The 15,135-nt window shown below is 42.7% G+C and overlaps 1 protein-coding gene across 2 annotated transcripts; it reads left to right on the top strand.

Annotated features, from left to right (window-relative positions):
- The first annotated feature begins 138 nt into the window (after positions 1–138).
- On the top strand, positions 139–14,601 carry LOC120805271 (poly [ADP-ribose] polymerase tankyrase-1). Of its 2 annotated transcripts, XM_040155366.1 has the most exons (28): positions 139–662; positions 1,273–1,497; positions 1,794–1,889; positions 2,473–2,509; positions 2,948–3,023; positions 4,604–4,624; positions 6,340–6,434; positions 6,519–6,585; positions 7,364–7,550; positions 7,835–7,956; positions 8,322–8,413; positions 8,672–8,750; positions 8,887–9,058; positions 9,359–9,438; positions 9,729–9,874; positions 10,120–10,285; positions 10,386–10,605; positions 11,082–11,191; positions 11,419–11,607; positions 11,860–12,106; positions 12,254–12,336; positions 12,568–12,688; positions 12,797–12,894; positions 13,076–13,150; positions 13,370–13,475; positions 13,626–13,812; positions 13,981–14,137; positions 14,236–14,601. In XM_040155366.1, the coding sequence occupies exons 1-28, from the start codon at positions 212–214 to the stop codon at positions 14,320–14,322; spliced, it is 3,792 nt and encodes a 1,263-aa protein (XP_040011300.1). In that variant the 5' UTR covers positions 139–211; the 3' UTR covers positions 14,323–14,601. The 2 variants fall into 2 exon arrangements, with proteins under 2 accessions (XP_040011300.1, XP_040011301.1); XM_040155367.1 differs by lacking the exon at positions 4,604–4,624 and having other exon boundaries at positions 14,236–14,350.
- Positions 14,602–15,135: the final 534 nt, after the last annotated feature.

Raw genomic sequence — 15,135 nt, 5'->3', positions numbered from 1 at the left:
CATAACAAACAACATAATAAAGCGCATACATATGGGCGATCGCGAGTTCTTGTGACTTGATTGTGTAGTTTCAGTACGTCTTTGCAAAGAAATAAAAATCGTGGGGTTTCTCCACAGTCAGCCCCACTGAGAGTAAACAGCTGACAGGAAATAACCACCACTTTCACCGGAAAGGAGGAACAGCTCTTATTGTCGCCAGAGAGCTGCTGTAATGGCGGTGTCTCGTCGCTCCTCGCAGCAGCAACAACAGCAAAGTACCTTACAGTCTCCGCCAAGAAACAGCTCTCTTTCGGGCGCTCCTCCGGCCTCTCCGCCGATGGCTCTGCTGACCTCGGCCGTCGGAACCCCGGAGAATGAAAGGGAATGCAGCGGAGGGATCGAGAAGGCCGTGGCCTCCCCGGACCTACCAGCCCCGGTCCTAGCGAGCAGTGCGAGCTCCACCACGACAACCTCTGGCGGCGGCGGCAGCAGCGTCTCAAGCCCCGGCTCTGGAGCTGCCAGTCCCAGTGACGGTAGCAGCGGCATCGGCGGGGCGTTCAGGGAGTTGTTCGAGGCCTGCCGTAACGGAGATGTATCCAGAGTCAAGAGACTTGTCGATTCGGTGAACGTAAACGCGAAGGACATGGCTGGTCGAAAATCAACTCCCCTTCATTTCGCTGCGGGTAACGATGAGCTAAGCTAATGATACAGCAGCATTATGTTTTGTTTCTAAAAAGTGACGGCTAGTTAGCTAACGTTGTTGTGTTTTGCTGGACGTATTTACTGCTAACCTTCCTTTTCTGCCACGCATCCTTCTGATAACGTTAAATGTAACTACAGTTTATCGCCTTTGAAGTGATAGCCTGGCAGTGCTAACCAGCTAATTTGACGCTCTCCGGGTGGATTATCGAAACGACCCCAGCTTTAGCCTGGCAAAAAGGAAGGAAGGAAGGAAGGAAGGAAATCGTTACTTTTAAGTATAATGGGGGCAAGAACTGCAGCACAACGCACGGTTATGTGTTGTGTGTGCAGGTTGCGTTAGCATAATTTCTCCTGAACAAAATAAACGCAAACTGTGCTGTTACGTCAATCATGGCTACGAGGTACGTCTACAACGACGTTCCAGTGTGTTCATAAAGTTTTTTCAGGGATTTTCGTTTGAACCCTACGGCTGTGATTATTCCGGGGCAATTTTAGATAGTATAGCCAAGCTGGTTATATAGTGTACGTGTACCACTCCTAACTTAACACTGAGGCAAAGTTACGTTTAAATGCATTTTAATCTTCTCTCAGGTTTCGGCCGGAAAGATGTGGTGGAGCACCTCCTACAGACAGGGGCCAATGTTCATGCCAGAGATGATGGAGGACTTATCCCCCTGCATAATGCCTGCTCTTTCGGCCACGCAGAAGTTGTCAGCCTCCTCTTGTGTCAGGGCGCTGACCCCAACGCCAGAGACAACTGGAACTACACTCCGTTACATGAGGCCGCCATCAAGGGAAAGATAGATGTGTGCATTGGTAAGGATCCATGTCCGTTATGTCCAGGCACAGGCAATTCTGCAAATCTGTGATTAAAAGTTTTGCGAGACCGTTCTTGTCTTATGTGTCATTATATGCATGTCAAGCTAAGGTTCTCAAAGCTTGACAACTGCATATGAAAGTCTGACTTTAAGACAGAGATTTTTGAAATATGTGTGTTCGTGCCAGGATAGGAATTTAATTTAGCAAACAACCAGAAAGTTTGTCTTCCAACCTCTCTGCTGTGTAACCAACTAATGTGTCTTTTTGTTTTTTTCTGCACCTCTCTCACTCAGTGTTACTCCAACATGGAGCCGATCCAAACATCCGCAACACCGATGGCAAATCTGCTCTGGATCTCGCTGACCCGTCAGCCAAGGCTGTTCTCACTGGTCAGTCCCTCTCAGCAGTTTATCTCTCACATTTACATTTCAGGCATTGAACTCATGCTTTTACAGGAAGTGAAATGTGAGCACAGGACTAAATAAACCTTCAGTTTGCAGATAATCATCATTAAATGGAACCAGTACTCAAAATGTAATGGTCAGGTAAACTGCATTCACACACGAGATGGTACACGTGATTCTGTCCTGACATCAGTGAACCATTGTTACATGGAACCAGGCATTTAGCAATAACAGTGAAGCGCCAGGTTATCTGACCCCTTGCTCCTTTTTATTCTTTGTTTTTGGGGTATCTTGGTAGAGCAGAGGCATGTAACTGCAGCAAGGCGCTTTGTTAACAACCTTTAATGCATGTTCTCTTTGTCAACACCCCAGTTTTTTCCACCCGAACAAAGTGTAAAGGCTAGCAAACTTAGTTCCGGTTGTCCCCTGGCATGGAATGATTGCCACAAACCAAACACAGACATGGGCAGTAACAATTTACACAAAACAAAAAGTGACATCACATGCGAGCATTTAAGCAAAGTGTTTGGCATGCCTGGCTCTAATCTTCATGTTTATTTTCATCCAGGTGAATACAAGAAGGACGAACTTCTGGAAGCAGCAAGGCGAGTATCAGTCTGACTGGTCAATACTCAATTTTCCGGTCGGCCAGAGTCAAAACAGCTGCATTGTTTTCTGCTCTTCGGGTTTAAGTTTGACTTAACTACAAGAGAGGACATTCTTAGCTGTGTTTGTGGCTATAACATGAAGTGGTTAAGGTACAGTGAGAAGGAGATTGTTTGACAGTATCGCACAAGCTTACAACCAGTAAGTGATAAACTACACTGGTGGGTAGTGTAGTTTTATACATATATGAAACAGTTAAACACATGAGAGTAACAAAAAGTAGTGCTTATTTTTATCTAATATTGCATTCTTGTCATCTGTGAAGTCCTGTGGAACATGTAGGTTATGGAATTCAATTTCTCAATTTAAATTCCAGGGTATAGTGATTTTTGGATGGAGAATACTTAATGACACCAGTCTTTTCCATGTAATTACAGGAGTGGAAATGAAGAAAAGCTGATGGCACTGCTGACTCCATTAAATGTAAACTGTCATGCCAGTGATGGCCGCAAGGTAAATGAGCCGCTAGTACCACACCATATCACACCAGGCAGATATCTTTGACAACACTTTTGATACAACATGTTGTGCAGGGTTGCAAAATCATTATACTGTATTTTAACAACTAGCAAGAAGGTCTCTGAGTCAGGCAGCGTGTGAGTAGGCTGATGCTGGCTGGATTAGTTTGTGTGGTGCAGGTATAAAGACGATTTATGTCATCGGATTTGTGGGAGGCTTTTAATGGGGCTCACTGTCAATGTTTTTCTTTCTCAAATTATGCATGTGTGACTCTCATCAGATCATCCTTGAAATCAATTTGCTGCTGTCATAACATTTCGACTTTCACTTTACCAAACTTATTAATCGTTTACGGTGTGTGGAGGTTCAGCTTTAATTTTTCAGCTCCGTTCTTTTCTTTTGTGTTGTCAGGTGTTTGTTTGTTTGTTTTTTTTCCCACCATAAAAAGTTTTTTCATTTTCTGGAGTTTAAAGTAGATGGACTACTCCTTTATTTACAGCTGAGTGTTTTTGTTAATGGTTTCTCAACACGTTTGGATCAGGTGTCTGGATGGGAGTATCTTTTTCTTCTGTCCCATAATCAATTTTTTCCATGCCAGATCCTGGAGCGAAAGCTAATTGTGATCTTGAAATCTATTACAGTACTCAACCACCTGGTCAGATCAGAAAACAAGACTTCAGTAGACTACTGTAGTTTATTTTTGCAGTTTATTTCTCTGTGTAATTTCTAGCGTCTCCTCTGCATTCAATACATGTTATTGAAACTTGCTAACTATGTAAGCATTGTCATGATCATGATATTTTTGGCATTCATTTTAGGTTTTTTCTCTTTTCATCTTTGTTGGCAGGTGGACTAGAAGGATAACTATACAAAAGCGCTTTTTATAGAACGTACTTTGCAGTTATTTGCTGACTTCAGCATTTAGCATTGCTGATTTAGCTGTAGGATTGTTTTTGCATTTCATATCCACGTCGTGTCAGACACACTGTTATTGTGTGGTTTTCTTTTTTGTCTATCATGCATTACTTTTCTTGGAAATTATTTCAGTATTTCCTGTCTTATCTGGTGAAATTGCTTTCTTATTGTTGTAAATAACTCACAAAAAACACAATCACCGACTCACTATGACACTATGCCAGAAAAATCTATTGTCCCTAACAATATAACAGTATTAGCTTATGTCATTCATTCCTAAACACATTTTCTTCAACAGCAGTAAAAGTATTACTCATTCTCTGCCTCCTTCAGAGTATATTTAGAGTTTGCATGATCTAAGCCAGTATGCCGGTGTAGACTTGGCCAGGTACCATTAACCAGTTCTGGCCTTAACGCCAAGCCATAGAGAAAACCAAGGAGGTGAGGTCGCACTTCACCTCCAGCTATTTAGCCTGCCTGGCCTTGTGTCACATTTCATCACGAACCATGTTTGATGGATCAAACAGTGATTTGTAGCTAGAGCCTGTGTTTCATTGACTTAGGAAGGGAGAAAAGAATTGCTGTGAAAAGATCCTGTCATTTTGTAATTTTTGTTTCGTTCTGTTTTCCGTGTGACTCTGGCAACATTTGTCGATCAGTCAACATCCCAAAAAATGCTGGTAAGTTGACCTTGTTAACGGCCACTTGATTGATGCACTGTTGTGATCTTTTTTTTTGTTTGTTTTTATTCCCTTAATCCATTGTTTTATTTGACAAATGAGCTGGCTGTCACTTGTTAATTGCACATCATGGACCTGGGTGTACGGGTCACTCATGTATCCTACCCTGATGCTCCTCTGTGTGCGTGCGTGCGTGCGTGCGTGGCATGTGAGTGAGTTAGAGAGAGAGTTGGGTTGGTGTCATGGTGACAACTCATCTTTTTGGATTTGGAGAGGAGCTCAAAATGTCCACTGCCTGCTTTCTTCAGCGCCTGTCCTCTCCTGTGCACACTCACCCACACTTCTCCAACTTTCAGTCACTTGCTCTTCAGTCAGTATCTGATTTGGCTTTTAATTTGATTTTTTTTTTTTTTTTTTCTTTTTAATGATCATTACTCATGCATGCCTGAAGGCCTGCCCCTCTGCATTTTGTCAATCGAATCCTGAATACGTGTGAAATTTGTGTCTACTTCACATACCCTGTTGGATCAGTTGGTGTGCAATAATGAATGGACTACATTTCACTGTCATTCTAGTGCTGTGCCCGCCATGGTAATGACTTTTGATTGCTTTTGATTGCTCGTGTCATCCCACACTGAATGATGCCTCCATGATTCGACTCTCTTGTCCATCTGACTTTATCACTGTGGCTTGAGATCTAACAGTTGGCTTTTTGGGTTTTACTATTATATCACTGCATGGAAATTGAAATGAATGATGTCCATTCTTTTGATTTTGACCTGAACTAGATTTTGAAGAGAGAACAAATGCCACTGACGTTTGGATTTGCAGCTTTGCTTAGACTAACGTTTATTTTCTTGGCTGAAATAAAGCCATTTGATTTGATCATCTAATAGCTTGCACAGATGCTTTCTCAAATACTTAACCTGCTTATTGTAGCGTCATTGCATCCTATTACGGTTGGGGTTCAATCGCATTTTATCAAACTTGAATCCAGTATTAAATCTACTTATGAAACTTAATTAAATGTATTTACTGAAAGCTTAGTTTTCAAGAATTTTAAGTAATGTTATACATAAATATATTAAAGAGCCAAAACTCAATGATTGACATTCAAAGATGTGAATATTTGCCTTTTTATATATTTATTTAGCCAGTTTACTATCTACATTTCTCCTATTCTTCATAAAAATACAAAGGACTTGGAGCTAAACAACTTTGGAAATTTTACTAACTGGAACTAGATAAAAATTAAACAGGCTATTGTATCCCAACCATAATTCCTTCCCAGCAGTTTTGAATTTAATCCTCTAACAGTTGCACTAGTGGATTCTTCCTTGCCAGCTCTCTACATCTTTTTAAACCTCTAAGCCCTAGAACAATATTTTATTTCACCGATCTTATCAAATGGAATTTGAGATAGATGAGTAAAGATGTTAAGTTGCTTGTTGTCACTCACTCAGGTCAGACACACATGGACAGCAAATGAATTTGTGTCGCTGGATTTCCCCAAAAAACTCCATTGACCTTGCATCATATCCTCCATTCATCTGCAACTTGCCGAGCATAGCCTGCCATAGCACATTGCTTCTGGCCCTAATCAGCTGCTTGCTCCCGTGGCCACCGAAGGCAGAACACACTAAAGCAGCCGGCGATCGGTGTGTGTGTGTGTGTGTGTGTGTGTGTGTGTGTTAACAAGCTGTCCTCTCTTACAGTCAACGCCCCTCCACCTGGCTGCCGGCTACAACCGGGTCCGTATTGTTCAGCTCCTTCTTCAGCACGGAGCCGATGTTCATGCCAAGGACAAAGGGTGAGACATAATGGACGTCCGCAGAGCTAAATTTGTCACTCAGCCATTTTTATTGAATTTAACCTGACTGTCTTGTCTCTGCAGTGGCCTGGTTCCTCTTCACAATGCTTGCTCCTACGGTCACTTTGAGGTCACTGAGCTTCTGCTTAAGGTAAGAAACACAAAAAGGTCTCAGTTCTTACCTTAATGTGCTTTACATTTCAGGGTTGTTCAATACAGCAAAGTCAAACATGGCCTTGGTTACAGACATAGTTGAACACAGTGTATTGATATCAGTGTTTACTGCCACCACAGTTCCATCATTTTTATTTTCCTCACTTGTTCCTATCCCTGGGAAAGAAGGAATAGCTGTGAAAAACACATTTAGGTAGCTATTGATCTTTGATCAAATTGCAGATACTCTTTAACTGCATCATAAACAAGGACATTTGACAAGACTTAACCATGATATGATGATAAAAGTTAACCCATCCTAGCGGAGTTAGGGTGCCTTTCCTTTTTTGTGTGTGTCTGTGTGTCGTAGAAACTGCAGCCAGCAGCTTTGTCACACTATTTGGAAATGCTGTCAAGCTCATTTACTGGCAGGTTACAGTAAATACATACATTAGGTCTTAGGCATATCTACAGTGTGTTTTAGTGAGAAACACTGAGTGAAAACATAACTTGGTTGTTAACAAAACCAACTCTTTTATTAAATAATACCTTTTAAGTGCACAGTACAGTTGTGTGGTATTTGTTTGTTTGTTTGTTTGTTTTTAATTATAATGGCCACCTTCACCACTTTAACCAGAAAATAAAATCTCCCAATTACAACAATTCTCCCATCTTATCATTTTATACACATTTTGCTCTTTCCACATTCAAGCAAGCAATTGTTAGTTCATTGTCCTGTGCATATCCTGTGCTCTGATGTGATGTTCTCTCTGCAGCACGGCGCTTGTGTGAACGCCATGGACTTGTGGCAGTTCACTCCTCTCCACGAGGCAGCATCCAAGAACCGAGTGGAGGTCTGTTCCTTGCTGCTGAGCCACGGGGCCGATCCCACCCTGCTCAACTGTCACAGCAAGAGCGCCGTGGATATGGCCCCGACCCCAGAGCTTAAAGAGAGGCTCACCTGTGAGTTCTCTCTGTCACACAGCAAACATATAGACACACACATACACAATAATGATTGGATAAGATTTTATGGAGAGCAATCTCACAGACACAGTATACTTCCACTATAGGTTCAGTGCATAAGCAATATCTTTTGGCTTGGATGTTGGCACTTCAGGTGTTTGTAAAAGCGGCCAAAAACCCAAATCAGTTCAACCCTTCTCTAAGTAGCCTGACATCATTCAAATTACATTCAAAAAATCAGACCATGAAACACACTTCATTTTCTTTTTCTCTTCATGTAGATGAGTTCAAAGGGCACTCGCTGCTGCAGGCAGCCCGGGAGGCAGACATGGCCAAAGTGAAGAAGACGTTGGCTCTGGAGATCATCAGCTTCAAACATCCGCAGACCAACGAGACTGCTCTGGTCAGAACCAAGCGTTAACACTTGTGTTGGGGCTCAAGATCACTTTCACATACAGCTTGGAAATTAAAATCACTGCTTAAACAGTGCTGGTAGAGCTCCTTTTCCTAGTTTACTTATTGGTTACAAATTCGGTATATGTCAAAAAAAAATTCTCTGATTTCAAATTTTGAAGGAAATTCGTATGGTGAATTGAAAGTGGTCTTTCCAGCAATGCTCTGTATGATTAATGATGATGTTCAGAACAGTTAGTTATACGTGATTAGCTGTTGGTTTAGCGGCTTGGCAATTTTATAAAACATTTTTCCAGGGTTTTGCAGGTCTTTGATTTAGATTCCAGTGCACTAATCTAATGATGTCTCTTTCAGCACTGTGCCGTGGCCTCCCCCCACCCTAAAAGGAAGCAGGTGACTGAGTTGTTGCTACGTAAAGGTGCCAACATCAATGAGAAGAACAAAGAGTAAGTTCACGACATTTAGTTTTTGCTTTTTACCCGTGATTTTAATGAGTAAAAATGTGTAAGATGATTAAAAACTTTAAAAAATAAAATAAAAAAATAGCAACAAGAGAGAAAGTAATCAGTATGCTCCAGCACATTTAGAACTAAGAAGAAAAGAAATAGTGGCAAAAACAAAAAAAATCAAAAAAGGGTATCCATTACTACAGCACTGGCCTGGACCATTAACAGTGAGAACTTCCTGTATGTTGTGTCTTCCAGCTTCATGACCCCCTTGCATGTCGCTGCCGAGAGAGCTCACAACGATATCCTGGAGGTGCTGCAGAAACACGGAGCAAAGGTCTGTTGTTTCGTTTACCGTATACATGTTCCTTCTGTGCAGTCAGCTTGTAAATGGTTTTTAGAAGTGTGTGTGTTGAATTTGCCGTATGTAGAAATGTGTTACAGAACCTTAACTCCGCCTTCTGTGACTCCAGGTAAATGCTGTGGATACACTGGGTCAGACAGCTCTTCATAGAGCTGCACTGGCGGGCCACATCCAGACCTGCAAGCTGCTGCTGAGCTTCGGGGCCGACCCCTCCATCGTGTCTCTACAGGGTTTCACTGCTGCCCAGATGGGCAATGAGGCTGTGCAACAGATTCTTAATGGTAATCAGACCCGCTGCACTTCTAACTGTTTCAAATGGTTTGCTTTTAGCTTTGGGGTTTTTTTTGTTTTGTTTTTTTTTGATTTTGTTTTTTCCCCTGAGAATGGAAATGCAATCCCAACATATGAACTTTATTCAGCCCAGATAAGGCAGATTTTGTTGTCTGAAGTATGCGTATCTCTTCAGTGAATGTCAGGGCTCAGTGCTTTTTACAAAAGTGTCTTCAGGGGGATGTACCAGATTTAAACCCTTATCATAGGATTTTCATGTGAGGTATGTATTCCTTTTTTTTTTTCTCCAGAAAATGTTCCCACACGTAATTCTGACGTGGACTACAGATTTCTGGAGGCGGCCAAAGCAGGGGATCTGGACACAGTGCAAGTAAGTTCACTGTTTCTTCTGTAGTAGTGGCCGCAGTTTAGTTTTTAGACATGGTACCTGTATTGTTCAAAGATGATTTTCACTTGCCGATTTTGGCAGCAAAACTACTTACGCATTATTGTAACAATCATTGTTGTGCACTGGAGTTGTTTTTTTGCTTTCTTGAAGAATTTGTAGTGCTGAAATTTCACATGCTCACTAGTAGCAGTGGTTTACAAATTGCTGTGAAGGCCCCATTTTAACTATCTCAGTTAAGTTGCTAATTGTCACATTGTCTATGTGTATGGCAGCAACTTTGCACCCCACAGAACGTAAACTGCCGGGACTTGGAGGGCCGCCACTCCACACCTCTCCATTTTGCAGCTGGTTACAACCGTGTGGCTGTAGTTGAATATCTACTGCACCATGGAGCTGATGTCCATGCCAAAGACAAGGGGTGTGTTCTTCAAATACCATCTTACCTATCTGTAGTTTATATAAGAAATAAAACAAATTAATGAAATGTGTTTGGATTTTTAGAGCTAAAATTGATTTTTCAGATTTTCTGTAAGCCTTGTATGTCAGTACAGTGGTGATCCATGCCTGCATCTTTAGAATAATTCAATTGTTTTGCAGCAGATACAAATACAAAGTTTTAATTAGGTGGTGTGAAGATTTTCACTCCTGTTTTTCCTCCTCCAGCGGTCTGGTCCCCCTCCACAACGCATGCTCCTACGGTCACTATGAAGTGGCTGAGCTGCTGGTCAGACATGGAGCTTCAGTCAACGTGGCCGATCTGTGGAAGTTCACCCCACTTCACGAGGCTGCAGCCAAAGGCAAATACGAGATCTGCAAACTGCTGCTCAAAGTGAGGATCCATTGTTGTCATCTGTCACACGTGTTGTCTGAGAATGATTTGCGTCCTCCGTTAGTGATTGTTTTGATGATGATCTGTTTGACCTGTTCAGCACGGAGCCGACCCCTCCAAGAAAAACCGGGATGGCAACATGCCGCTGGACATGGTGAAAGATGGAGACACAGACATCCAGGACCTGCTGAGGGGTGATGCTGCCCTGCTGGACGCTGCCAAGAAAGGCTGCCTGGCCCGAGTCCAGAAACTCTGCTCCCCAGAGAATATCAACTGCAGGGACACACAGGGGCGCAACTCCACACCACTCCACCTCGCTGGTAAACAGTACTAGCTGCTTTAATGTGTGACGGTTTTTGGGTTTTTTTTTTTTGGACCTAATACAAGTACCAACACACACTCCTGATATGACATTTACAGGGAAGTTGAAAGATTTCTGATCTTTTGTCTAGTCCCTTATTGAAATATTGGAAATTGGAAATTGAAAAGCTTTCAACATTGTCTCTGATGCTGTATGTGCTTTTGTTTGTCTGGTTGGTCGTTTTTGTTTATCTGCTATATTCAGGTCTCTCTTGCAAAAGAGGTCTTGATCTCAGGGAGACTACCTGGTGGAAAAAAATAACTTATAAAACATATAAACATATACATAATAAATAAATAAATAAATTTATATAAATTATTATATATATATATATAAAATGTGTGTGTTTTGAAAAGTCATTAAAACACTGCACTTCTGCAGAATATTAAGGAAAATATACATTTTCATGCTCTGATTGCTGTTCCTTTCTCTCAGCTGGCTACAACAACCTTGAGGTGGCAGAGTATCTGCTGGAGCATGGGGCTGATGTCAATGCCCAGGACAAAGGAGGCCTTATCCCTCTTCATAATGCTGCTTCTTATGGGGTCAGTCTCAACAACAACAAAAGCTACAGGAAACCCAAGATTGTAAATTTGTAAAAAATTTTAAACTATAAGATATTTATGGTGTTGGTTGTCCGGCCCTCAGCTGCTGTAAATGCTACCAGTAAATATTAATTGGTTCTGTGTAGTCTTACTTAACTTTAATTTCATCCTTTTTGTGTTTCAGAGATTGACACTGACTTCTCCTATGTTGCCTCTCTTCCCCACAGCATGTGGACATTGCAGCCCTACTGATCAAGTACAATACGTGTGTGAATGCTACAGACAAATGGGCTTTCACTCCACTCCATGAGGCAGCCCAGAAGGGTCGTACACAGCTCTGTGCGCTGCTGCTGGCTCATGGAGCCGACCCCACCATGAAGAACCAAGAGGGCCAGACTGCTCTGGACCTGGCCACGGTAACAGCCTTTGTCAACAGCTTAGGAATTACTGTGAAATTAGTTTTTCTGGTCCAGCTAAGCGAAGGCCAAATGATGTATATTAAAACACGTCATAAATTGGAAAAGTCTATGTTTTCACTTACTAGTTCTCCAGTTACACTGAGGGACCCAAACTGGTCACTCTACTGGGCTGATAGAAAAGAGAATGTACAGGAGATGGAAAAATAAATCGGGCTCCTTTCAACTAGTTTTTCTCCGCCATCCCTGCAGGCTGATGATATCCGGGCTTTGCTGATGGACGCCATGCCACCAGATGCCCTGCCCAGCTGCTTTAAGCCCCAGGCTACAGTGGTGAGCGCCTCCGTCATCTCCCCTGCCTCCACACCGTCCTGTCTGTCAGCCGCCAGCAGCATAGACAACCTGGCCGGGCCGCTCACTGAGTTGGCTGCTGCTGCTGCCGCCAGCAACTCCGGAGTGGCAGATGGAGCCGCGGGCACTGACCGCAAGGAAGGGGAAAGTAAGTTTGTTGAATTTATAATATCAAACACTGGTCAGTTTACAAAGCAGCTGAACACAAACAAATATGGATACTTAAAAGTGTGCCAACCCTGTTTTGATATAGTGAATTATTTTTCATTTAACTTGTAACGGCCTGTTTTTATAGTGACAATGCTGGACATGAACATAAGTCAGTTCCTGAAGAGCCTGGGCCTGGAGCACCTAAGGGACATCTTTGAGAGGGAGCAGGTCAGCTACCTCCAAAATACTTCACCTACTTAAAGCTTAGGCGTTAATTTCACATTAGTGTTTGACATCTGTTATTCAGTCAATCCCATAAAACAGTATAACTTCCTGATATTTTAATGCACCGGGTTTAGAGCACAGTAGTTGGGGCAAACAGACCAACAGAACAAGATTGAGTTGATTTTACTGGTTGCTATAAACTTCTCAAGCTGCTCGATGATTTGCTTTTTGAAGATAAGCCTGGATGTGTTGGCTGACATGGGTCACGAGGAGCTGAAGGAGATTGGAATTAACGCCTATGGCCACCGACACAAGCTTATCAAGGGTGTTGAGAGGCTGCTGGGCGGCCAGCAAGGTGAGGAGGCATCCGCGGGATTTTTTATTACTACCATTGCGTCACCAAAGTCCGGCATTTTCCAACTGTACGTATAGCAGCTTTACATTTTGACTGTTTACTTTTCAGGTGCCAACCCATACCTGACATTCCACTGTGCCAACCAGGGCACCATCCTGATAGACCTGGCCCCAGACGACAAGGAGTACCAGTCTGTGGAGGAGGAGGTGAGTCGAGGTTCACTGCTTTGTTTGTGGTTGTGTTTTAACTGCTGCGTTTATTTTATTTTTTTTTTGCACTCAATGTTTTCATCAAGCATGAAAGAAAAAATGAAGAAACGTTTGCAGACCATTGGCTGATGGCTAGTAATAGCGTAACATCATGGTGCTTTTGTCGTGTGTCACTCAGATGCAGAGCACCATCCGAGAGCACAGAGACGGAGGCAACGCTGGTGGTGTGTTCAGCAGATACAACATCATAAAGGTGTGAAGCGGGAGTCTCTCTGTACTTGTTCTGTCTAATTTGATAATCCACAGAACACTGAACAGCTTTTATAGGGACTATTTCTCTGGCAGATAGTGTTAATGAAAACTGACTACAGGAATCCGACCAGATGTATGAGTGTCAGTATTTAATGCTTGGTCTAAAGCAGACATAGCGTCCAGCATCTTGTCTGACGATGTGTCATATTGCATCCCACAGATTCAGAAGGTGGTAAATAAGAAGCTGAGGGAACGTTACACCCACCGGCAGAAGGAGATCGCAGATGAGAACCACAACCACCACAACGAGCGGATGTTGTTTCATGGTAACCACACACACAGTCACACCATCTGTTAGTGTGTCATTTGAGTTCAGTTCTTTAAAAACGACTGCTAACTTCCGAATATTATTGATCAGGCATCTATTCGTAATCGTATAAGGCACTGTATGTCAGCATCATTCTGCCTTCCTTAAGGTTCCCCGTTCATCAACGCCATCATCCACAAAGGCTTTGATGAGCGCCATGCCTACATAGGAGGTATGTTTGGAGCGGGGATCTACTTTGCAGAGAACTCCTCAAAGAGCAATCAGTACGTCTACGGAATTGGTGGAGGCACGGGCTGCCCAACGCACAAAGATCGCTCCTGCTACCTGTGCCACAGGTAACTTTGACTTGACACGAACCTTGACTATCATGGCTTAATTGCAAAGTTCAAACTAACCTAACTAGATGTCTTGGTTGTGAAGCTACTTTGATGCCTTTTGTTCTTTTATCAAATTAAAGGTTTTAGACACGTGTCTAACCTTTCTCCCCTCGTCTGAACTCTCAGGCAAATGCTGTTCTGTCGAGTGACCCTGGGGAAATCCTTCCTACAGTTCAGTGCCATGAAGATGGCCCACGCTCCCCCAGGACATCATTCAGTCATTGGGCGGCCCAGCGTTAACGGGCTAGCCTACGCTGAGTATGTCATCTACAGAGGAGAGCAGGTAAACAAGGTTTCTTTCCCTAAATCCTGTTCAAGCTGTATTAACAAAAAATGTGTCAAACACCTGACTAATGTATAATGTCTGTATTTTTCCTTCAGGCTTACCCAGAGTACCTCATCACCTACCAGATCCTTAAACCAGAGAGCGCAGCCCAGTCTGCTGCAGGAGCTGAACAGAAGTCGTAGTTACTTTACATCACGCATGCACGCACACACACACACACACACACACACACACACAAGGACTCAATGCTTGTTATTTTCTCCCATGTATTGCAGATGCCTAAACACCTTTTTTATTTACCAAGCACATTTCCAGTCTCCTGTCCAGTAGAACCCATGGTGACCAGTGCTTCATGAGCAGATATGCTGTATAATACTCTCCTACTCGTGACAATGACACACTTTTTTTTTTTTTTTTTTTCTTTTTTGCATCGGCTGCATGTTAATACAGAAGCATGTAAAGCCCAATAGCGTGTGTGGATTAGTTTCCCCCCCCTCCTCACCAACCAGGAGGATGCTTGTAGAGACTTTGAAGTGTCAGAATTAACAGTTTGCCACTCTTTGTCGCCTCATGCCTTGTGAATGTGGAGAATCCCCAACCCTTCACCTCTATACACACACACACACACACACTGTCTCACTGTCAAAGCCTGAAACCTGTGGACTACTACTGCCCCACCGTATCTGGGTTCATCCCGTACAGAATGTCCTCTGGTAACTGTGATTTTAATGCTAACCTATAACACTACCAAACAGGTAACAGTGCATTGTTGCTATGCTGAAATGCCGACTTTCCAAACTTTCACCCCCAGAACACTACAGACACTGAACTGAAATGTTTTTGTTTTTATTTAGCTGTTTTTATTCAGGGCTGGACGTGCTCAATTGAGAAAGGGCTCTCTGTCAAATCACAAGAGTTGAGACTGTTTTATTGTCATTACAACATTGATTTGTACGAGAGAGGATGTGTGATCAGTAGCTTAATGCAATGTAAGG

This window comes from Xiphias gladius, chromosome 19 (genome assembly GCF_016859285.1).
Source record: "Xiphias gladius isolate SHS-SW01 ecotype Sanya breed wild chromosome 19, ASM1685928v1, whole genome shotgun sequence".
NCBI lineage: Eukaryota > Metazoa > Chordata > Actinopteri > Istiophoriformes > Xiphiidae > Xiphias > Xiphias gladius.
This window is presented reverse-complemented; position numbering and strand designations above follow the sequence as displayed.